The following is a 19,384-nucleotide window of genomic DNA, read 5'->3' as shown; positions in this document are numbered from 1 at the left end:
GCAAAATGGTAATTCACCCACCCCAATGTTTTGTTACGTTAACGTTATAATATTGAAGTTAGCTACGTTACCGTAACAATTCATGCTGAGAAAAAATGGTTATTTGGCGATTTTGGAATTGTCTGAAATTCATTAAACTGTAATAAATCAAAACACACTCATATTCCGAAATCTTAGTCCCCTAAAAGCCATTTAAAATGGTGAAAATAAGGATATTTTCCTCAATGTTTCGTTACGATAACGTAACTAAATTCAACCTCGTTTAACGTTACCAACTTCAGCCTCGTTCTATTTTATGCGATCAGGAGCAGGCAGGAAGGAAACGTAAAAAAAAACGAAACAATCATGATCAAGCGATAGCCGTAAACAAAACGGGTTTGTTTTTCTGTTTCTATAATCAGTGAAAAGCAGATTTCCGTGAAAAATTGATTATCGCTTTACAGGAAGCACAGCTCATTGTGCGTACTTTGCAGGCATGAGTCAAAAGTAAAGCAATGATATATATATAAAAAAATAAAAAACCGTAAACAAGCATGAAATTCGCGCTGGGACGTGAAGGCGACAGAGATGTGAAAAACTACGCGCGATGATTCGTCTAAACGTCATCTGAACTACCTTGACACATGCCAGGTGCCAGGGTGAGTCATTCGAGAGAATGAGACGGGCATTATTAGTGGGGGGTGCGAGACACCCGGACTGCATTTCTGTCTAATGAGATTTGCGGCCCACAGGCGGAGAGCAAAGCAACGGCGTTTCCGTTTTAGCCCCTCTTTCTTTCACGCCGGCTCGCGAACACAACTTTTATAAACCAACAACCTAACGGTTTTCGTAACGTAGCGATGATGCGAGGCTGAAAACACGCTTACGCCGATGGTTAAATTGCACAAATGGGATGCATCACACGCACACACACACACACGAATATACACATACGCAAAGAGAGATGCAGTGACTGACCAGCCGCAAGCCGCTACAATTACAGATCGTAATTCAATAAAGTAGCTCGAGTATATACGTGGAATTAATTTACTTACAAAACGAGTTTCAGCTTCGGACTGGCGACACTGACACCTTCGGCCGAAAAACTTGTTTACGCTAAATTGTGGTGGGAAATGTGACAGAGTTAGAGAGAGAGAGGAGAAAAAAAATAACCTCGGGCTTTAAATCAACACCGAACTCTCGACTCGGACTGACACAAAGTGCACGGTGACAGGGCGTCTGCCGGATGTGACAACCGCAGACTCGTCAGATAAGCAGACGCGTGACTCTCACGGCTTTTTCGCTTCGGCGCCACCTGTTGCTGCTTCTTGTAACTTCGGAAATACGTTGTGTCGGTAAACAGGTCTTACCATGGACCGGAGTCGGAGTATTTCGACGCGGGGGGGAAACCACTACAGAGAGAGCAGAGAGGTTTCTCTCTGGAGAGAGTGCGGACATAAATTGTGCCTATCTTTGATTAGCTCCTGAACTGCGCAAGCAGAGTGCTTTAAAATACGCGTAATTCACTCGAAAATAGTTGTTATTGAAACATCATTCTGTCTTTTCGGCTTTACAAAGAATGCCAACACTCGTAGTTTAGGGTTAGATACATTGGGAATTAATTTACCATCCATTCTAACTGGAGCACGAATTTGCTCGATGCATTTTTAAGAGAAGTTCTTCGATAGATCGTCCCCTTCGCAAGTTCGACTCAAGCCAAATGCATTACCATGTGTAAAAATAAGGACGAATATTTTTATTTATCTTCATTTCTTTTAGGTATTCTTATTCTTAGTAACATTTATTTCTCATATGTAAATAGTTAATTATATTTCAGAAAAAAATTGGCTATAAAACCAGCAGCAGAAACTGGTGTCTCGGATACAAGAACGAAGATACAAGATAAATCAACTGATCCTGATTAAAATTCTGAAATAGAAGCGTTACACGAGGTCCATCATTTACATACTGTGCAAGCTTCATCGCCAGTGACTGATACTTATATTTGTAAATCTGAATTTCATTTCAATAAAAAATACGTCACAAATTTGATCATATCAAATTTAATTATGAGATTGGAAAATACTTTATGCTTATTTTATTTTTCTTCAATTCATCATTACAGCGTGCAACCGTCGACGCCACAGAATGCGAGAGTTCACAAAGGTTATCAAAATTGATACCTTCGAGTGATTGAATAGAAAATATTCTGTCTCGATAATGTCCGGCTTATTAAAGGAGCTCTTCTTTCGACTAGCATGTATTTTATTCACATTAGCGAAACGAAAAAACTAGGACAAGTAGAAATACCCAAAACAAACCTCTGATGCGAAAACCTTACACCAAGTACATTAAAGTGAATGGTATCAACAAAAATTGACCTACATGTGACTTAATAAACAAATTGATTTCGACAAAAATACGTATATATATGTCGCTATGATAGCTGGATCGGCGTTTGACAAATTTGTAAAATAATTATTTCGGTATTACTTACATGACAGTGAAATCGTTCGTTTGCGTGAGAATATTCTAATCGGCTATTTTGAGAGAAGTTTCCCTTATCTCAATAATAGAGCTGGTAGAGGCAATTGAAGTAGTCTTCGTGTGATTGCTCAAAATATTTTCATTCGAACGGCATTGTCTTTTACTTTCGTCGGAGAAGTTCGAGAATACTTCAAAGTTTGTTCCTGTAAGTTTCTGAAGAATCAGTTCCGTAGAAAATGTTCCAAGCATACTCGCACTATAACCAAAAATGTATATGTTAAAAAACGTATTTGTTTTTTTAATATATGTATTTCTATTGACGCCATCGATATACTTACTATTATTGGAGATTGTTTGTTTCCCGCAAACTTTGAACCACTCCGCAGGACCTTCAGAGCTTTGGGGAATCGGTAGTATCGAATTTAACCGAACAGTTAAACATTCGATTAAGTTCGAGTGTGTTTCGAAACTAGCTGGCAGCGCTAATAACTCCCTGAGATAAAGGCAGAGTTATCCACGAAATCGGGAGCGCAAAAGAAATAAAAGATTGTTGACAGTACCGAAAGCTAATTTCGAAACGCACCTTTTGTGAAACTATACCCGACCAACCAAGTTTGTTTATGCACGTTTATTGACGTTGTGATTGAGGTTATGTTACATTGTGTACGCGTGAATGTGCCTGCGCTGTAGGGTGACTGTGATTGGCCGCGACGTCCACTGACGAAATGCGCGACCTTGTACGAAAATTGGTCCCTTATCGAGCACACCTAACTCCCTTACTCTGCGATGGCGGCGATGCTTTCTGAACATCGGGAACGACGGAATTGGATTCGTACCTCTGCGGACCGCGAGTAAACGGAAGCAGCATGCGATATTAACTGAACGATAGCCCTGTTGCTCGGCGTTAGAACTCAAAATCACAACTGAGACGTTCGCTAGGATATTCGGCTAACGATGACTTCTATTCTGAACAAAGGTAATCATCATTTACCACATTATCCGAGTGTTATCGTTCGCTAAATATTTGCCGTCGACTATCGTCGGTCGGTCAGTTTCGGCGTTCGCACGTGCAGCGCCGCGGACCATTTCCGCTGATCCCTGAGTCAGAGTGGCCAGAGCGTGAACCCGTCGAAACAACGTAATGGCGAATGCGTCTGTTCAATCGGGTATTTGACAATTACCGAGCCTCGACCAGTCCCTCGTCGCGTTAAAACGCGGCACAGTTTTCACCGGGTGATATCGCGCGACTTTTCATATCCTGTAAACAACAAATAAACTATTATCGAGCTGTGATCGCGGTCGAAAGTTCTCGGATTAATACCGTGGGTGTTGCTGCTCATGACGTTGATGTTAATGCTGCTGCTGCTGCTGCTGCTGATATCCCAGTGAATCACTACACACCGAAACTATCGACTATTGTTAATCATCGAAAAAATTTCAACACCAACGCCTGTGACTAGTAAATTTTACATCGATCAATTTCCGACGAGTGATCACTCGTCGTCGTCGTCGTCGTTCAACTGTTTTCACCAGAAACAAAACAAGTACCGATAATACTATACTACATGGAGTAACACGAGTATGTACTTTATTCGAGGATGAAGGTAACCGTTTGTTTTGACAATATAAGGGTGGTAGTTCCGTGCGGAGATGGAACGCTACTTGTCAAAGACCTGATGCGCGAGGCCACCTTGAGATATAAAAAAGCTACGGGTCGAAACGATGCCTGGTTGACGATTAACAGCCTGTCGTCGCTGACCGGCGGAGGTCTCCTCGACCCTGACGACAGGCTTTGCGACGTGGCCGACGACCGGGAGCAAATTGTGGCACATTTTGTCTCCGGTGAAACTATACACGTTGGCGGAGACGGCGCGAGCTCCGTCGGGACGAATAGTCCGGACTTCTTTCACGGGGATCACAAGGAACAACACTACGTTGTAAATCCAAGAGCGGCGAATTCCTCGAGCCATATAAAACGGGAGAGCGCCAAGAGATTGTCGATGCATTCCCTATCAACCAAAGAACCCTCCCTCCTGACACCTTACTCGGCTCAATCTCTGCCCCGTGAATCCAGACGCAAAGAACCCCTCGGTCAGGACTCAAAGTCGTATTTTGACTTTGCTGTATCGAAAAATGAAAACTTTTGCCTCAACGGTCAAGCCGCTAACGACGCCGAAGAAGTGGTGATTAAGAATGAGGCCGGACCTTTGGGGCTGCACGTCGTTCCTTGCTACGATTTATTGGGCAATGATCAGGGTCTTAGAGTCGAGAGGATAGAAAGCAACGGTCGGATAGCCAGGGACGGTCAAATCGGGCTCCACGATAAAATCGTTAAAATAAATGGAAACAATCTTTTGCACGTACCATTCTCAAAGGTTCAAGAGATATTCGTTACCGCCATGAACGAGCCGTGTCTAAAGATATCGGTTATAAAGAATAAGAAGTCGAAAAGCGACAAGGACGCAAAGAATTTGAGCAACCATAGCAGTAACTCGAAAAACGAAGCCGACGATAGCCAGAGGAAAATACAATGCAGCAATTATAATCTACTGCAGACGGCTAACACGAGGAAAATTGGAAGAATGATAGAAATCGAACTGACCAAGGGAACGAATGGACTCGGTTTCAGCGTAACAACCAGAGACAATCCTGCCGGTGGTCATTGTCCGATTTACATTAAGAATATCCTTCCGAAAGGCGCGGCAGTCGAGGATGGTCGTCTCAGACCTGGGGACCGTCTTCTGGAAGTGAACAACATGGAAATGACCGGAAAGAATCAGGCAGAGGTAGTTTCGTTACTGCGAAGTATTTCTCCCGGAGGTAAAGTCAAGATGGTCGTGTCTCGTCAGGAAGAAGTTCCGTCGGTAACGTCGGACGTGCCTGTAATACCTTCGTACGTTCCGAGAGAGCTTACGGTTTCCTCTCATTCTGCCGAAAGCACGGATTATTGGAAAGGTCAGAGCAGATCGCCGAGCAAGAAACGAGACGTCGAAGAAACCGGTGAAAAAATCGAGACGCACAGCTACGGCGAAGGCGGCTTGAAGAACCCAAAAACATCCGACGACGTCATTTTATCACCTCGAAAAAATCGGATGATACTTACGCTCGACATTCCTGTTCATGATTCGGAAAAAGCAGGACTCGGGGTCAGCGTAAAGGGAAAGACCAGCAGCACCGATGATAACTCGAGCGTAGATCTTGGGATTTTTATAAAGAGCGTTCTGCACGGCGGAGCCGCTTCGAGAGACGGACGTCTCAGGACCAACGATCAACTCCTCAATGTGAATGGAGTCTCGCTACTCGGTTTGTCGAATTCCGATGCTATGGAGACACTCAGGCGCGCGATGCTCAACACAAACAGCTCTGTAACCGGCGTTATCACGCTGACGATAGCTCGACGAGTTTCGTCCTACGACGGAGGGTGCGAAAAAATCTATATCGATTCTGTATCAAATTCCAGGTCCAAGACCGAACTTATCAACAGAGTTTACGGTGGCAGCGAAACGGCGACTACCAACCAGAGCGAAAAGAGAGTCAGGGAGAAGAACGACTTGAATTGCCAGTCGGACACGGTCGACAACGGGCAGATAAACTCGGCGACATCGTCGTCACCTTGGAACCCGGTTATAGACAGACTGACGGAGCAGTATAACAAGAATAGTCTGAGAAACGAGAGCTATTGTTTAGCGACGAATAAAACTTGGTTGGAACACGGTAACAAGGGCCAGAAATTGGCCCCGATGCACAAGGAAGATTCGATGGAATCTGTTCTCACTGAGGAATCTAGCACGGTCGGTAAAAACCAGACCGGTAGAAAACACAACCCCAACGATAAGGATGGACAGTTTTCCGAGGATCCGAGCTACGACAGTCAGCTGTCGCTAGAGGAGATCGGCTCGTCGGGAAACAAGTTTTCCCGCGATGCCCTAGGGCGACAAAGCATGTCCGAGAAAAGGCACGCCGCCTTAGACGCAAAGAACACCGACACCTACAAGAGAAACAAGAAGCTAAGAGAGGGAAGAGAGGTGAAAAGCGCCGAACCTTCATCGACTCACAATCAGCGGGAAAACGTCGAAGTTCCGAGTGCGACGCCGAAGAAGGCGCAGAGCGTTGAAAATTTCGAAAATATTGGCGTCAAGACAATTTCCAGAGAGAGTACTTTCGTCGATGAGCAAAAAACTCGTCGCGGCAAGGTCAACAACCCCGATCCGACACCGGATTCCAACCCTGATTACCTCTACACGATACCTGGACGAACCAAAATGATTTCACCGAGAAAACACTGGCTCGTCGACGACGTACAGGCCGAGATTTCGGATGCCAACAATTACAGGAGCGAAAACGATGGTTTTCCAAACAGCCGAGGCGACGTGAAACAGGCTTCGCTAAATTCCGCTCTCGATGATCGATATAAAAGGTCGAGGAAAAAAGGCGGCATCAGATCGATGCTCCGACTTGGGAAAAATAGAAAGTCGCTCAATTTCGGTGACAATATAGAGTCACGCCAAGAGGCTAATAATTATTGCAGTGGAACTATAAATTATATAGCGTAGTTAAGGTATTTTATATATATATATATATATTCCTCTTATTTCTATACAAAAACTTCTCTCCTCGTTACGATAATTGTGCCTTAAGATTGTTGACGAAATAACTTTCTGTTTCATAATATATCTATGTGTATATAATTTTATATTCATGTTGAATCGACGTATTCTATACACTGAACATTATACTATTTCGTAACAAAAACACTTTCCCTTTTTTTTTTTTTTTTTTTTTTTAACGATATATAACGAAGTAGGAATTATATTTTGCAAAGATATTTTTGCTGGCAGCATCAATTACACGGATTCATAAATTTGTCACACACGAAACGCGTATGTTGTATATTGTATTTATGATTAGATAAGGACGTGAACCACCAAAACTGAATTATTCAAGTAATACTGGTTTGACGATTATAGAGAGAATAAAAGACAACGTTTTTTATTCTGTCTACGACACAATAATAATTTTATAATTATTATGTTTATACAAATTATATACTATAATATTGTGTGTTTTAAACGATACCTTATTGCGATGTGTTTGCGAAAAGCTACCTCCACTACGACGATGAAAATACCATGTTTTCTTTTCTACCGAGATTCAATATTTTAAATTTTCAATTTGGATTTTTAATACGTAAGCTTTTAGACAGACTTGAAAGTGAATGAAAATGAGGAAAACTCAGTTTGTAAATGAATTAAATAACTGTACATAGAAAGAATGAAAAAGAAACTTGACGGAAAAAAAAAAACAAAAAACTTTAAGGTGCGATATAGAATTTAATTATATACATTATTTTTAATCAGTAAATTGATAATGTATATTATATATATATATATATATATGTATATCATACATTTACTCTTTTCAAACAGTATTCAAGTATTGAAAATATTCAGCAATAATCGATGTTGAATAGAATAAAGTATTTAATCTTTCTTTTTTCGTTTCAGTGATACTGTCCGAAAATATCTGTACATTAACAGAAAATGAAAATCATTTTGATAAAATTAATTATCTTTAAATGTATTGACACACAAGCTCGTATTACGTATTAATAGAAAACTTGTATTATACATATACATATAGTACTTATTTAACAAAGACAATACTATAGATGTAATTAAGCGAATGAGAATAATACACGCGTGCCTTGAATAATTGATTTGAATTGAATTGAATTGAATTGAATTGAATTGAATTGAATTGAATGAAATGGATGATACCGCAAATTCTTGACTTGTAACGCTGTGCGATTTGTTATTATTATCAATTAAGTTGCTTGAGTCGGATTAGTTGTTAAAGTTAATATTTATCTTCTAGGGTTTTTTTTCCATATAGGACGCCTCTTAGTTTCTGTATTGGAATGAATTTTTTTATTTTTTTTCCTCTATGTATTATTTACGAGGCAGTCGTTGTGGTAAAGAACTTAAGATTTTCATAATGTACTATAAATGAGCGGCGATTCTTTATGAAACGATGAATATAAAAAATTCATACAGGCATCTATACATAATTTATTATTAATAAATACATTCTTATATTAATAAAGAATTATTTTTACTGCATAATAACGAATGTTGTAGCAATTATACGATGACGTTGTACTTAAACGAATACCTTATAGATGTGTGTACACAGTATTGTATAGGTTTCACAATCAAAAGCGAGTGATGATTGAAATTTAACTCTTGATACAATGATGAGATTTAACTTAGATTATTTTAATAAATTACAAAATAGGTATTTTATTAGCGTGTTAAGATAGTTTTCTTTCGGTTATTATTAATTATTTTTCTTTTTTTCATTTGTCCCTTGACTTTTGCCATTGCCCGACAAGATGCTCAAAATTTTATCGAATATCATATCACACGGTATAAATCATTTTTTTAATTATTTATTTTTTTTTTGTTTTCATTCCGAACGAAGCAAGACTTTTTCAACAAATCATTCCATTAGTTTTTAACAATATATAATTTAATATTGCATATCGCAGCAGCTAAATTTTCACATTCGAATGATATTATTGCGTTACAAATATCAACTTCTGTGCGACTGAATTAGCTATAATAATGTTCTTGAAATATTGATGATTGAATTTATGAAATTATTTCTGAGAATATCGTTAATAAAACAAATTTACCATTTCAATAAATGATTTTGTAATACTTACTTCTTCACCTTTCCCACTTTTTATCCAGATAAGAAACTTTCGTATAATTAACGAACTGTACATATATGAAAAGGATTAGCGATTCTTTTATGAAAAATCTTATATACATATATCATATATGTTGAGAAAAAGAAAAAACAAAAATCGCATCTGTATATGCTTATTTAATTCAGTTCCGAAATAATATCGCAAAATTGATATTGGTTTACCTTTAAAACTTTTCGCTACGATCATCTAATTAACAATTGACGTTGTTTTTCAGCGTGGCTGTTACCCACGAGGCAAGTGATCGTGCAGCCGAAAAGATTTCGTGGTAAAATAAATATTCAAAAACCGAGGGAGCCGCACTACAAGAGAGCGACGGTAGAAAAATTTGTCGAACCGATATACTTTAATGCAAGGTGGGGTAAACCGTTGTCGGAATTATGTGCGAACGTTAAAAATAAACCTTCACCGGATGAAGTGAATAAGGCAAAGGAACCTCATCCGATGCACAGAATCATCGCTCGGGAGGCCCGGAACTGGTTTGAAAATTCTAACATGGTTGCCTTTTGTCATATGAACCCCTTTCCTGGAGAGGAAAAATTCAATTTTGCCGTCGCTCTGAAAAAGCATAACATGCATTTTAAAGTATATGGAAAACCAACGATAGCGCTCGCTCTTAAGGACACTCCGTTTCTAGCAGTTAATCGACTCTTCCAATCCCACAACTTGACAATATTCAGTCCAGGGACAGACATTCAATCGTTGCTGAAACTCTTGCAGAAGAGACCGGAACTCGTTTTGATGGGTATGTATGCATACTAAAACTGTGTATTTAGAAAACTGCGAGCTTCGATGACGTCGCTTTTTATATAAATATCTTTGATTATTCACAGCTGGGATAATGAACGGGAAGCTTATGAGCAGAAATGAGTTGGTGAATTACGCCGCAATGGGCGACATCACGGCGGTCAGATCACGACTTGTTCAGGTGTTACAAAACGCCGGAGGAGCGAACCTTAATCGTCAAATCACGCATCATCAGTCGACTCTGGTTTCTCGTTTGAAGCAAATATCAACGCCTGAGGAAACGACGTCCGAGTCGCCCGAGGAGAATGTTGAATAATTAGTCGATAGAAGTACAAAATGTAACCGTAATTCCCTTGTCGGAAATTGAAGTATGATTTGTTTTTTTGTTTTGTTTTTTTAATAAAATCTACGTACTAGGATAAACACGCGTTGGTTACTCAAAAAAAGCGTATCACATAACTCTTTTATTTTATTAACGACGAAGAAAATATTTACACTTCTTATCGTGTTTCAATATAGTAACGGCATATCGCGTTGTAGCTTGTTTTTTTGTTTTTTTATTCTTCAATATCAATTTCATCCAAATAGCTTCATACACGCATACCTACAAATTCCGTAGATATCAGTATACGTATACTTTCAAACAAAACGTTTACACGGAGCTCGACAAAACTGATTTTGTAACAGCGGACGTAAGACTTTGCCAAGCGTACAACACGTCACATTTATCTCTTTATCACAAATCTTTAATTAAACATCTCACCTCGCCGAGAACCGTCAAACGTGTATATAATAATAATAATAATAATAACAGTTCTGTCTATAATATCGGTAGAAAGTGTATAAAATATAATTATATTGCAGAAATCAAAGCCAACTAATACAGTATCGACAATTAAGCCACTGTATATTTATCACCTTTAATATAAATAATTGTTCGATATTCCTCAAATGATTGTGAATAACTGAGAACAATTATCAATGGCAATAATTGCAACGCGGATGACACTTTACTCCGTTTTCCCCGCACTTACAGCCTCCGGAAGTGTCTCCTTTTCCCTGTAAAATCGAAGGTCACGTTTGGTCATTCATGAGTATGGACAGGAGCATGGTGACCATTGGTCAGGGAAAAAAATAGGAAATTTTGCAGCACTGTGAATGAAAAAAGAACGCAGCTTTTCGCATGTAGAAGCAAAATTCCGATGGTAAATTTTTTTCTCAAATTCTTGGACCCGTGACCATTGAGTAGATCATAAACGTGTTTTTCAATACCGTTTCGTTCGGAGTTTCTGTTATTGAATACTCTCGAATTGGCAATATTAATTCGAGTTTTAGTCAGGAAAAAATAATGACTCGATCAGGGAAAAGACGGGGAATTTTTTTTTAACTACTTCTAACGACTATCTTGAGGTAAATTTTCAAGAATTCTTACCCCGGGACCCCAACGCGGTCCTCGAGTTACCCAACATATCTCAGTCTTGCACATGGAGCAACGAAGCCAATCGCATCCCCATTTCTTCATAAGTACAACCGCGCATGTCGGACAAGCCAGGGCTTCGCCGCTCTCAACCATTTCCTCGAGAACAGCCGCTGTTCGTTTAGTTTCCTGATCGGTTTCTTTGAGAAGCCTTATCTCGTCCTGATACTCACGACAATTCTTGTTCGTGTGTATAGCCTTGGTTTGGAGAATAATTTACGGTTTAGAACGGTTCCGTTGACCCTTTCATGCATACGTTTTTCCTTGCGTGCGGTTCACTTGAAATTTTTCACGCGTGGGCTTTCGGGATCGATGATAACGGATCTGAGCTCGAAATTCGAAAATTCAAAATGGCGGATCCAATATGGCGGATGGAATTTCGAAAAATACCTTAGAATTAGCCAAAAATTGATGCACCACGGTTTTCAAGGTCGCTGATCACGATTTTACCATCAGATTTCCGGAATTCGAAAGTCCAACCGATTGTGGCAGTAAAAACTTTAAAAATCGTTAGATTTCGCCGAAGCATCGTATACCTCTTATTGCTTCGGCGCGATTCCAAGATTTTCAAATTTTTTACGCCACGTTGGTTTGGACCTTCGAATTTCGAAAATCCCTGCGTATCCATTTTCATGATAATTGGACGTGTAGAAAAAAACAAAGAAATCGTGAGGGTAAGGAGGTGGCAAGTATACTTACCGCCATGCATGAAAGGGATGTTCAAAGTCAATTGAAATCTTTATTAGTTAGAATTCTTCCAAAACTCACCTGACACGTCAGGCAATTGTTTACGCCGCAAACCGGGCACTGGAAAACATTAACGTTATCGTCGTAAATACACCAGCCGGGACAGTCGGGCGTTTTACAATGAAAAGCATTATTTCCCGCGTTGTTTTCAGCCTGCGACACTGACTTGGCCAAATGTTGTTCGTAAACTTCGGAAGTTACCAGCTGTAATCAAAGTATAAGTTGAAATTATTGGCCAAAAAGAGAAGGCACAAGTTAACAACGCTAACGTAACTAAACAACATTGAAAAAAATCGTTATTGTACAATTTTTAAACGATTTTCAAAGAATTGACTTTTCAAAATATGAACATGTGTTCTTTGTTATTTATTATTCACCAACCGAATTTCAAACAATCCTAAGGGGCCGAATAACGATTTTTGATCATGCGTCGTTAAAGTAACGTTACTGACTTGAACGTCGTAAAAAAAAGTTTCGGTACGGTCTCGCTTTTTTTTCGACCTCACGATTGCAATTTTTATTTATTTTTTTTTCTCGTCGCCTTAGTTCCCATTTTTCCATGCTTTCGCAATATTACCGCTTTTATCTCGCGCTCCTGAAGAGTCGATTCGCAAGTGTATTCCGAGTCCCTGAAGGGACATTTTACCTCGGCCTCTTCGCAGTACATTATGGTATTCGCAATGCATGTTCTGTAAGGTAAAAGTGAGGTTTATGTTTTTGGTGATGTCTCTGTTAAACTGAATTTGTTTTTATTACCCTTTCTTGACGAATAGTTGTAACGAAAAATACCTGCAAAACATGTGGAGGCAATCCCTCAAAATAACTCCTTCGCAGGGTCCGTATGGCGCGAAACAAATCGGACACTCGATCGGTACTGAATTTGGTATAACGTCGGTATTCTCGAGGGACATTAAATGCTCGTATCTCTTCAATTTCAATTCCTCGACAGTTGGTTCCTTTGGTTAAAATTATAACTTCCACGAATTATCGACTCGTTGATAATTTAAATACTGGAAGTGTACCATATAGTCATTTACGTTATCAAATTCTTACCTGAGGTGTAATTTCAACTTCCTCCTCTATGATCGGTTCTATTTCACGCGGCTGTTCTTCAACAGGCGCTTCAATAGGCGCCGTTATCTCTTCCTTTGCAACTATTTTGTCGCCTCGTGTGCAATCGTCATTTTGCAAATCTGCGAATGAAAGAAAAAAAAATCTCTTTGACACACTGCTGATACTTGAAAAATTAATTAGCAATTAATAATCGCTTAAATTTTGTACCCGGTGCAACGAGGTATAGAAAAATAGAAGACTTGTCCACAGCCTTCAATGCTTCCAGAGTGAATTCGTCGTTGTCGGCTAAATTCTTGCCGATAATCCAACGCTGAACATTCACTGGTATTTCAAATTCCCCGAACACCTTTTTCTTCAGTTCAGAAACGGTCGTGCTTAGTGAAAGCTGTGAAGAAATTCAAAATTTCACGTTGAAGAGTCTCTTAAGTTAAGGGAGGTAGTTTCACATTTCAGTGACTAATCAGTGAAGAAAAAATTTTTTTTCACAGCAATAATAATTTAGAGTTTTTTACACATAAAAGAGGAAGTTATAAAGTAATGCGGACAATTTGTTTTTCTTCCTTTTTGATGGGAACTCTCACACACACCTATTTAAATATGGCTGACACAATATGTCAACTTTCAACAAAAAAAAAAAAAAAAAAAGAAACAAAGAGATTATCAGAACGTAAACTTGTCGGTATCGTCTGAAGCACCATCAAAATTATTTATCAATATTTAATCCATTGTTTCAACAATTTAGGTTGAAAAAAAGAGGTTGAAAATTTCAAAATTTCGCCATTTCGTCTTTCTTTATTTTTTCTTTCTATTATCGAATTTGAATAATTCTACTTCAGATGATATCGACAAGAGTACATTTTGATAATCTCTTTGGCGTTTTTTGTTTTCCTGATACATGAATGTGAGATATAGTGTAAGTCACATTTAAATATTTACCATCGAAAGCGAAGAAAAAAATTTTCCCTACTACTTTGTAACTTTCTCTGTTATGTTTAAAACATTTGAAATTATTAAAAAAATCATAGAGATGTGAGAACACCCTCTTAATAAAAAACAACACTCATATTCGTATTTCATGTCACCGAAGTACCTGAAGTGGAATCGGTCCCTGATGAGCCAATTTGTCTTCTATATACATATCGACGTTTATTACGTCCGATTCCTTGGTCTTTTCAGACCGTTGTCGAACTACCGAGCAATGAATTTTAAGCTGAGCAAGTTCTTTCGCTAGTCCAGCCGCTTGCTGATGCTGACCAGAAGCAATCGCACCTTCCAATTTTCTCAACAGTCGATTTATCGCCAGGGTATTCATATTCGTCTCTGAGATCGGTATTTCCCCATCCTCTGTAAAACGAAGTATTACCACTCAAATAAATTCAAAAATTAACCGTCTATGCACAATTCTTCGGGGGGGGGAAAATACCTGGTGCGCAAAAGTAAAGAAAAAAAAAAAAAAAAATTGCTACGAACTCGCACCGTTCTTAATTCATCAATACCGACTCAACAAGTCCTATAAATTTACGTCCACAGCGGTAGTTATTACCTTCGTTCTTGACCGTCGTCGAGGTTACTTCCGGTTGCGTCGATTCTTCGGGTATCTTGACCTGCGCAACAACGCTTGCAGTGTAGTGCCGAACGTTCTCGTGTTTATTATCTTTAACGATATTTATTTTCTCCTCGGCTGCACCGACGCTTCCGGTTTTTCCATCGCCAGCAGCCTCGTTAGAGTTACTTTTCGACGGACTAATGACCGTGTTCGCGTAAAGCGAGTCTTCGATCACGTTCATGTAAGTGTTTTGTCCCGATTCTTTTACTGCCTCCGTTTTTTCGGTCTTGAGTGCCTCGATGGAGGCAAAATCCCTGGGCCTTATAAGCTGGAAAGTGGTTCGAGTGAGGCCAGTACCACGTCCTGGACTCTTGCGTAAATTCGATGATACTCGATTCGCGTCCTCGTTCTTTCGCGATTCAAATTTCTGTGAACTCCTGACACGATTAATCATCGGACTCAATTCCCGCGTGGTGTAATTTCCAACATTTCGCAAATTCGCACTTGTCTGAACACCGGAAGAGACCTTCGTCTTCTCCAGAATTATTCCGGGCCCACTCGAAGCTTGTTGATCGCGTTTTCCCACCGCAGTCGTTGACCTCACGTAATTCGAGCTCGACGAAATCGCCCGCGATTGCTGATCCTGCATCAACGGTTTCATCCCACGAACACCTTGTCCTTCGCCCTGTTTTACCGACGTCTCAATGGCCGTCGATCGCTGCTGAGCCTTACCGACGTTAACCTTGTCATTACCGATCGAAACTGGTACCGATTTTACCCCAGATTTCGGCTTCGGTCTCTTTGGCAACGAGTGTTTCATCTCGATCAGCATCTCCTTGAGATCGGCACGCGACAAGTGCTGCTCGGCGACGTTGTTCGGAGGAAGATATTTTTCGGTAACGATTTTTTCCTCGCTCCGTTTAACCTGATCGTTTCTAACCGATTGCCTCTGATTGTTGCCAAGGGCGGTAGATTTCCTCGTCTGAACCTTATGCCCCTGAAAATCGGCGCTAGTTCTCTCGGGAAAATATCGTTTTATCTTTTCCTCCCAGCCGGGTGCCGAGCGTCGAGAACCTAGGTGAATATCGTCCCTGGTCTGGGCGGCATCGGCGGCTTCGAGTCGGCGGAAAAAGTTGATCGACGATATATCAACCCCGGTTTCGTTCACCTGCTCGGCACCGTCGTAAAGGAGTCGTTTAGTCACTATTCTATCACTGTTCCTGGAGTTGACGTTACTACTCTGTACCGGTTCCCCTCTGACGACATCGATTTTCCCCGACTGGTTCGAGGACTTCGTAAAGAATGTAGCGTTCACCGTGACCTTGGTAATGTTGCTGATTGCGTTGAACTTCGATATCAGAGCACGAGTGCCTTTTCTCTGGGGCTCGATGGAGGAGGATACCATATCCGAGATTATATCGCCGCTCGGTGGTCTATCAAAGTCGGCTAAGGAACCGTCCGTAAACAAGCCTGAAGACCTGGCCACAACAGCCTGATTCCTGGCTTGTTCCTCCTGGACAATGGCGGCCGCTTCTCTGTCCAACTCGCTGATGTTGGTGAGTATGGATAAGTTCGACCTTCGCTTTTCGTCCCCCCTCTTCTGCCCCCTTGACGACTCAATTTGCTCTCTGCGTTCCGTCGTCCTTCCGAAGAAGTGGTTTAGCCTCGAAAATGACTTGTCGAAGGTACCAACGTCCCCGGAATCGCTGTTCGAACTCTGAGCCTCCTGGTGGAGGCTGAAACGACCCGTCTTCTCGAGCCCACCGCGGTTCTTCGACAACGTTGGTATCTTCAAAACCTCTCTTCTGAACGATCCGCAGTCACGATCGCTCAGCGTTGTGTTACTCCTCTTGTACCATGGCCTCGGTGCCTGCACCTGTTGCAGAGGCGTCGTTGCCAAAGGAGACGTCTTCTTGTCCAACGAGGCTTGGTGGTTCATGTCGATGGATTTTTTCTCGCTGAGATCGAACCTCGTCGGCAGGAGTAAGCCTCCTTCCAGCTTCAGGGTGTCGTTGCTTATCACCTGCGGCCGTTCTCCGACGCCCTGAATGTCACTCCTCTTCGACTGGTCGCATGTCTTCGTCGCCTCCGACGGCGGATTCGGCGCGCGACGTTTGTTCCGTCTTCCGGTGTTCCCAGATTTTTGATTAACCGCGTTGGAATTACGCGTCTCTCCCGCAACTGAACCGTAACTCGGTGGATCAGGCGCTCTTCGTTTTCCCCGCACGTGAACCTTGTTCGTTTTTCTCGCCGCGAGGTCGGCGGTCTTACCGGAAGTCGGTAGGCTGCGGTAATGATACGGAGTGCTGCTGTGGGCCGATCCGTTTTCCCGATCCTCGTCGAGGAGTTTCCGTTCCTCCTTTTCTCCGTGGCAATCAACCGCCGTTTCACCGTCGGAAGGACTTCCGGCGCATATTCGATCCGACCCGCCGAAATCCTCGGCCGATGAGTGCTTGCGAAAGTCCCGAAAACGGTTGAACCGTCGTCTTTGGATTGACGGAGACTTTACCCCGTCGATCAGACCTGACGGGAGATCACCGGGATGCAGGAATGTGAAACTGTGGACCGTCGCAGTGCTGCAGTTTGTATCGACGCTACCGGAACTCGAGTAAAGACTGTTGCACTGCGGTAACGTCGTCGTTGAATTTCGGCCGACGGTATTTGCGGCCGCTACGTCAACGGTGGAACCTTGGTTCGGACTCGCTGTCTCGACGTTTTTACCCGTCACGTGAAGCTGGTTCGTTGCCCGTTCGTTCGCCGCTTTGTTTCCTCCGCTCGGTACCAACAACGACGACGACGACGACGACGAGTGACGATTCGACTCGGATATTTCGCCGACTCCCTTACCCCGGAACCAATGAAACAGCGAAAACCTTCTGGCCGCCCCGCGACGACGATCCGACGAGGAATCCGTCGGCCGACGATCACCGACGACGCTCAAATCCAGCGTCGTTATAACTTCTCCGGCCTGCAGTTGCGAACGTCCTCCTTCTCGTCGTCCTCTTGCTTCTACTTCGACGTCGCCACTTGACTCTCCTCCTCTGCTGACTATTTCTGTTTCGACTCGGGGAAATTCCTCTACCGTTATACCGCCGTCCTCGCTAAGAACCGCAGAAACTGCACCCGATTCTGTATCCTCGTTCACTCCATCCTCGACCTCTAGACGCGAAGACTGCACCTTTGTTGTTTCCCTCATGCTCCAGCTCCTCAGACCTGCACCGATCATTTTCACTCTGTTCACCCGATGACCACCGCATCCCTCCCTCCTCGAACGATCACTTATGATTTCCCAACAAAATCCAAACCTTGTTTAATCGTTTCGATTATATTATTTATACTTTTTTTACTTTACTTTATTGCTCCTACCATGTACTATTGTTTTAACCGCGCACTATAAAATTAAAACACGGAGCCAGATTTCAGATGTCTTAAACATTTTCAGAGAGATGTTTTCGTACAGAATTATAGTTAATTAATCGTTGTGAAAAAATTGTAAATATTGGTAGAGTGTTAATCGTATAATTAATCGTCGCTAAGTATTGATGTCATTATTATTATTATTATTATTATAAACGATGATTAAATTTCTTCATTTTACGTAATTTTTTTTTTTTTTCCTTCAATTTTAACTACCAATATTTCCTTTTTTTATTCCAATCGCGCACATGCCTGTGTAACGCGCGTATGACGTAGGTGTGGATGCACATGTACGTATCAGTACATGCAATACATATATTGTAATAAAGTCAAGATTTTCGGTTACAGCGAGCCGGCATTATAAGCCGGTGAACAGCTCTCTTTCTCACTACCAGCAAAGATACACACTAGTTTTATACTATAAATAACTTATGCTCCTCCTATAAATGGTTCCGAGTTATTTTCACAACCGTGCCTTCAGCTACATACCTACTATACCTACTGTATAGATGTGTCAAGTATATTACAGTATAATATACGTGCGTTCGTGTCAAATATAGCTGTTAATATCGCTGTACGCGCTGCGCGGACGATTATCAGCGAAAGAATTAAATTTCAATTGAGACAAATTGCGATCGATACATATAATACAATATATTCAACGGGTATACTGCAGTAGTTTTTTATTTCTACAATTTTTATTCATTCTTCATCTATGTGTTCGTTCTCTCCTTTTTCTTCTTTTTAATAATAATTATTATTATTCGAACGATAGAGGAGGCGGAAAGATCATGGATGATAGGTTACATGTGGGAAGAAAAAAAAAGAAAAAAAAAACTCGACTATAAACTAAATTCACGGTATTCGCACTACTACATTTCGGACCGACCCAGGTATGGGTGCAGACTGTTTCTAACGACCGATTCTACTCTTATACCCCTGATCGTCCATACGGATCTGTTCACTCCGCTTTGCCGCCGAAGCTTGCGGCTACTGCTGATGGTCACGTGCGCCGATTGGTTCACGGACGCATCGTCAGTGACGCTCGGTGACGCTGGTCGTCGACGCTCGACGTTTTGTCCCGCGGTACCGCGACGCCGAATGTCGACAACTCGATCCAGTTTCTTTAAATCCGCACGTG

General features: G+C 41.4%; 3 protein-coding genes and 1 long non-coding RNA gene across 5 annotated transcripts; 3 read left to right on the top strand and 1 right to left on the bottom strand.

The window, feature by feature from the left end:
• Positions 1 to 998: 998 nt before the first annotated feature.
• On the top strand, positions 999 to 2,064 carry LOC124293588. Of its 2 annotated transcripts, none has more exons than XR_006903459.1 (2): positions 999 to 1,758; positions 1,817 to 2,064. It is a non-coding gene; the product is annotated as an uncharacterized LOC124293588 (long non-coding RNA). The 2 variants fall into 2 exon arrangements; XR_006903458.1 differs by having other exon boundaries at positions 1,802 to 2,064.
• Positions 2,065 to 3,185: 1,121 nt separating this feature from the next.
• Positions 3,186 to 10,405, top strand: LOC107222197 (39S ribosomal protein L10, mitochondrial). The gene is made up of 3 exons (XM_015661460.2): positions 3,186 to 3,442; positions 9,453 to 9,980; positions 10,069 to 10,405. Exons 1-3 carry the CDS (start codon positions 3,421 to 3,423, stop codon positions 10,296 to 10,298), a joined length of 780 nt encoding a protein of 259 aa, XP_015516946.1. The 5' UTR covers positions 3,186 to 3,420; the 3' UTR covers positions 10,299 to 10,405.
• On the top strand, positions 3,473 to 7,835 carry LOC107222193 (partitioning defective 3 homolog). The gene has a single exon (XM_015661452.2). It carries the CDS (start codon positions 4,065 to 4,067, stop codon positions 7,017 to 7,019), a length of 2,955 nt encoding a protein of 984 aa, XP_015516938.1. The 5' UTR covers positions 3,473 to 4,064; the 3' UTR covers positions 7,020 to 7,835.
• Positions 10,406 to 10,540: 135 nt separating the features above from the next.
• On the bottom strand, positions 10,541 to 19,221 carry LOC107222188. The gene is made up of 9 exons (XM_015661448.2): positions 14,824 to 19,221; positions 14,371 to 14,624; positions 13,488 to 13,665; positions 13,260 to 13,399; positions 12,996 to 13,162; positions 12,784 to 12,895; positions 12,228 to 12,410; positions 11,415 to 11,657; positions 10,541 to 11,041 (listed from the first exon to the last, which is right to left on the bottom strand). Exons 1-9 carry the CDS (start codon positions 18,050 to 18,052, stop codon positions 10,961 to 10,963), a joined length of 4,587 nt encoding a protein of 1,528 aa, XP_015516934.1. The 5' UTR covers positions 18,053 to 19,221; the 3' UTR covers positions 10,541 to 10,960.
• Between the last annotated feature and the right edge of the window lie 163 nt (positions 19,222 to 19,384).

Source organism: Neodiprion lecontei, chromosome 3 (genome assembly GCF_021901455.1).
Source record: "Neodiprion lecontei isolate iyNeoLeco1 chromosome 3, iyNeoLeco1.1, whole genome shotgun sequence".
In the NCBI taxonomy this organism is placed as follows: domain Eukaryota; kingdom Metazoa; phylum Arthropoda; class Insecta; order Hymenoptera; family Diprionidae; genus Neodiprion; species Neodiprion lecontei.
This window is presented reverse-complemented; position numbering and strand designations above follow the sequence as displayed.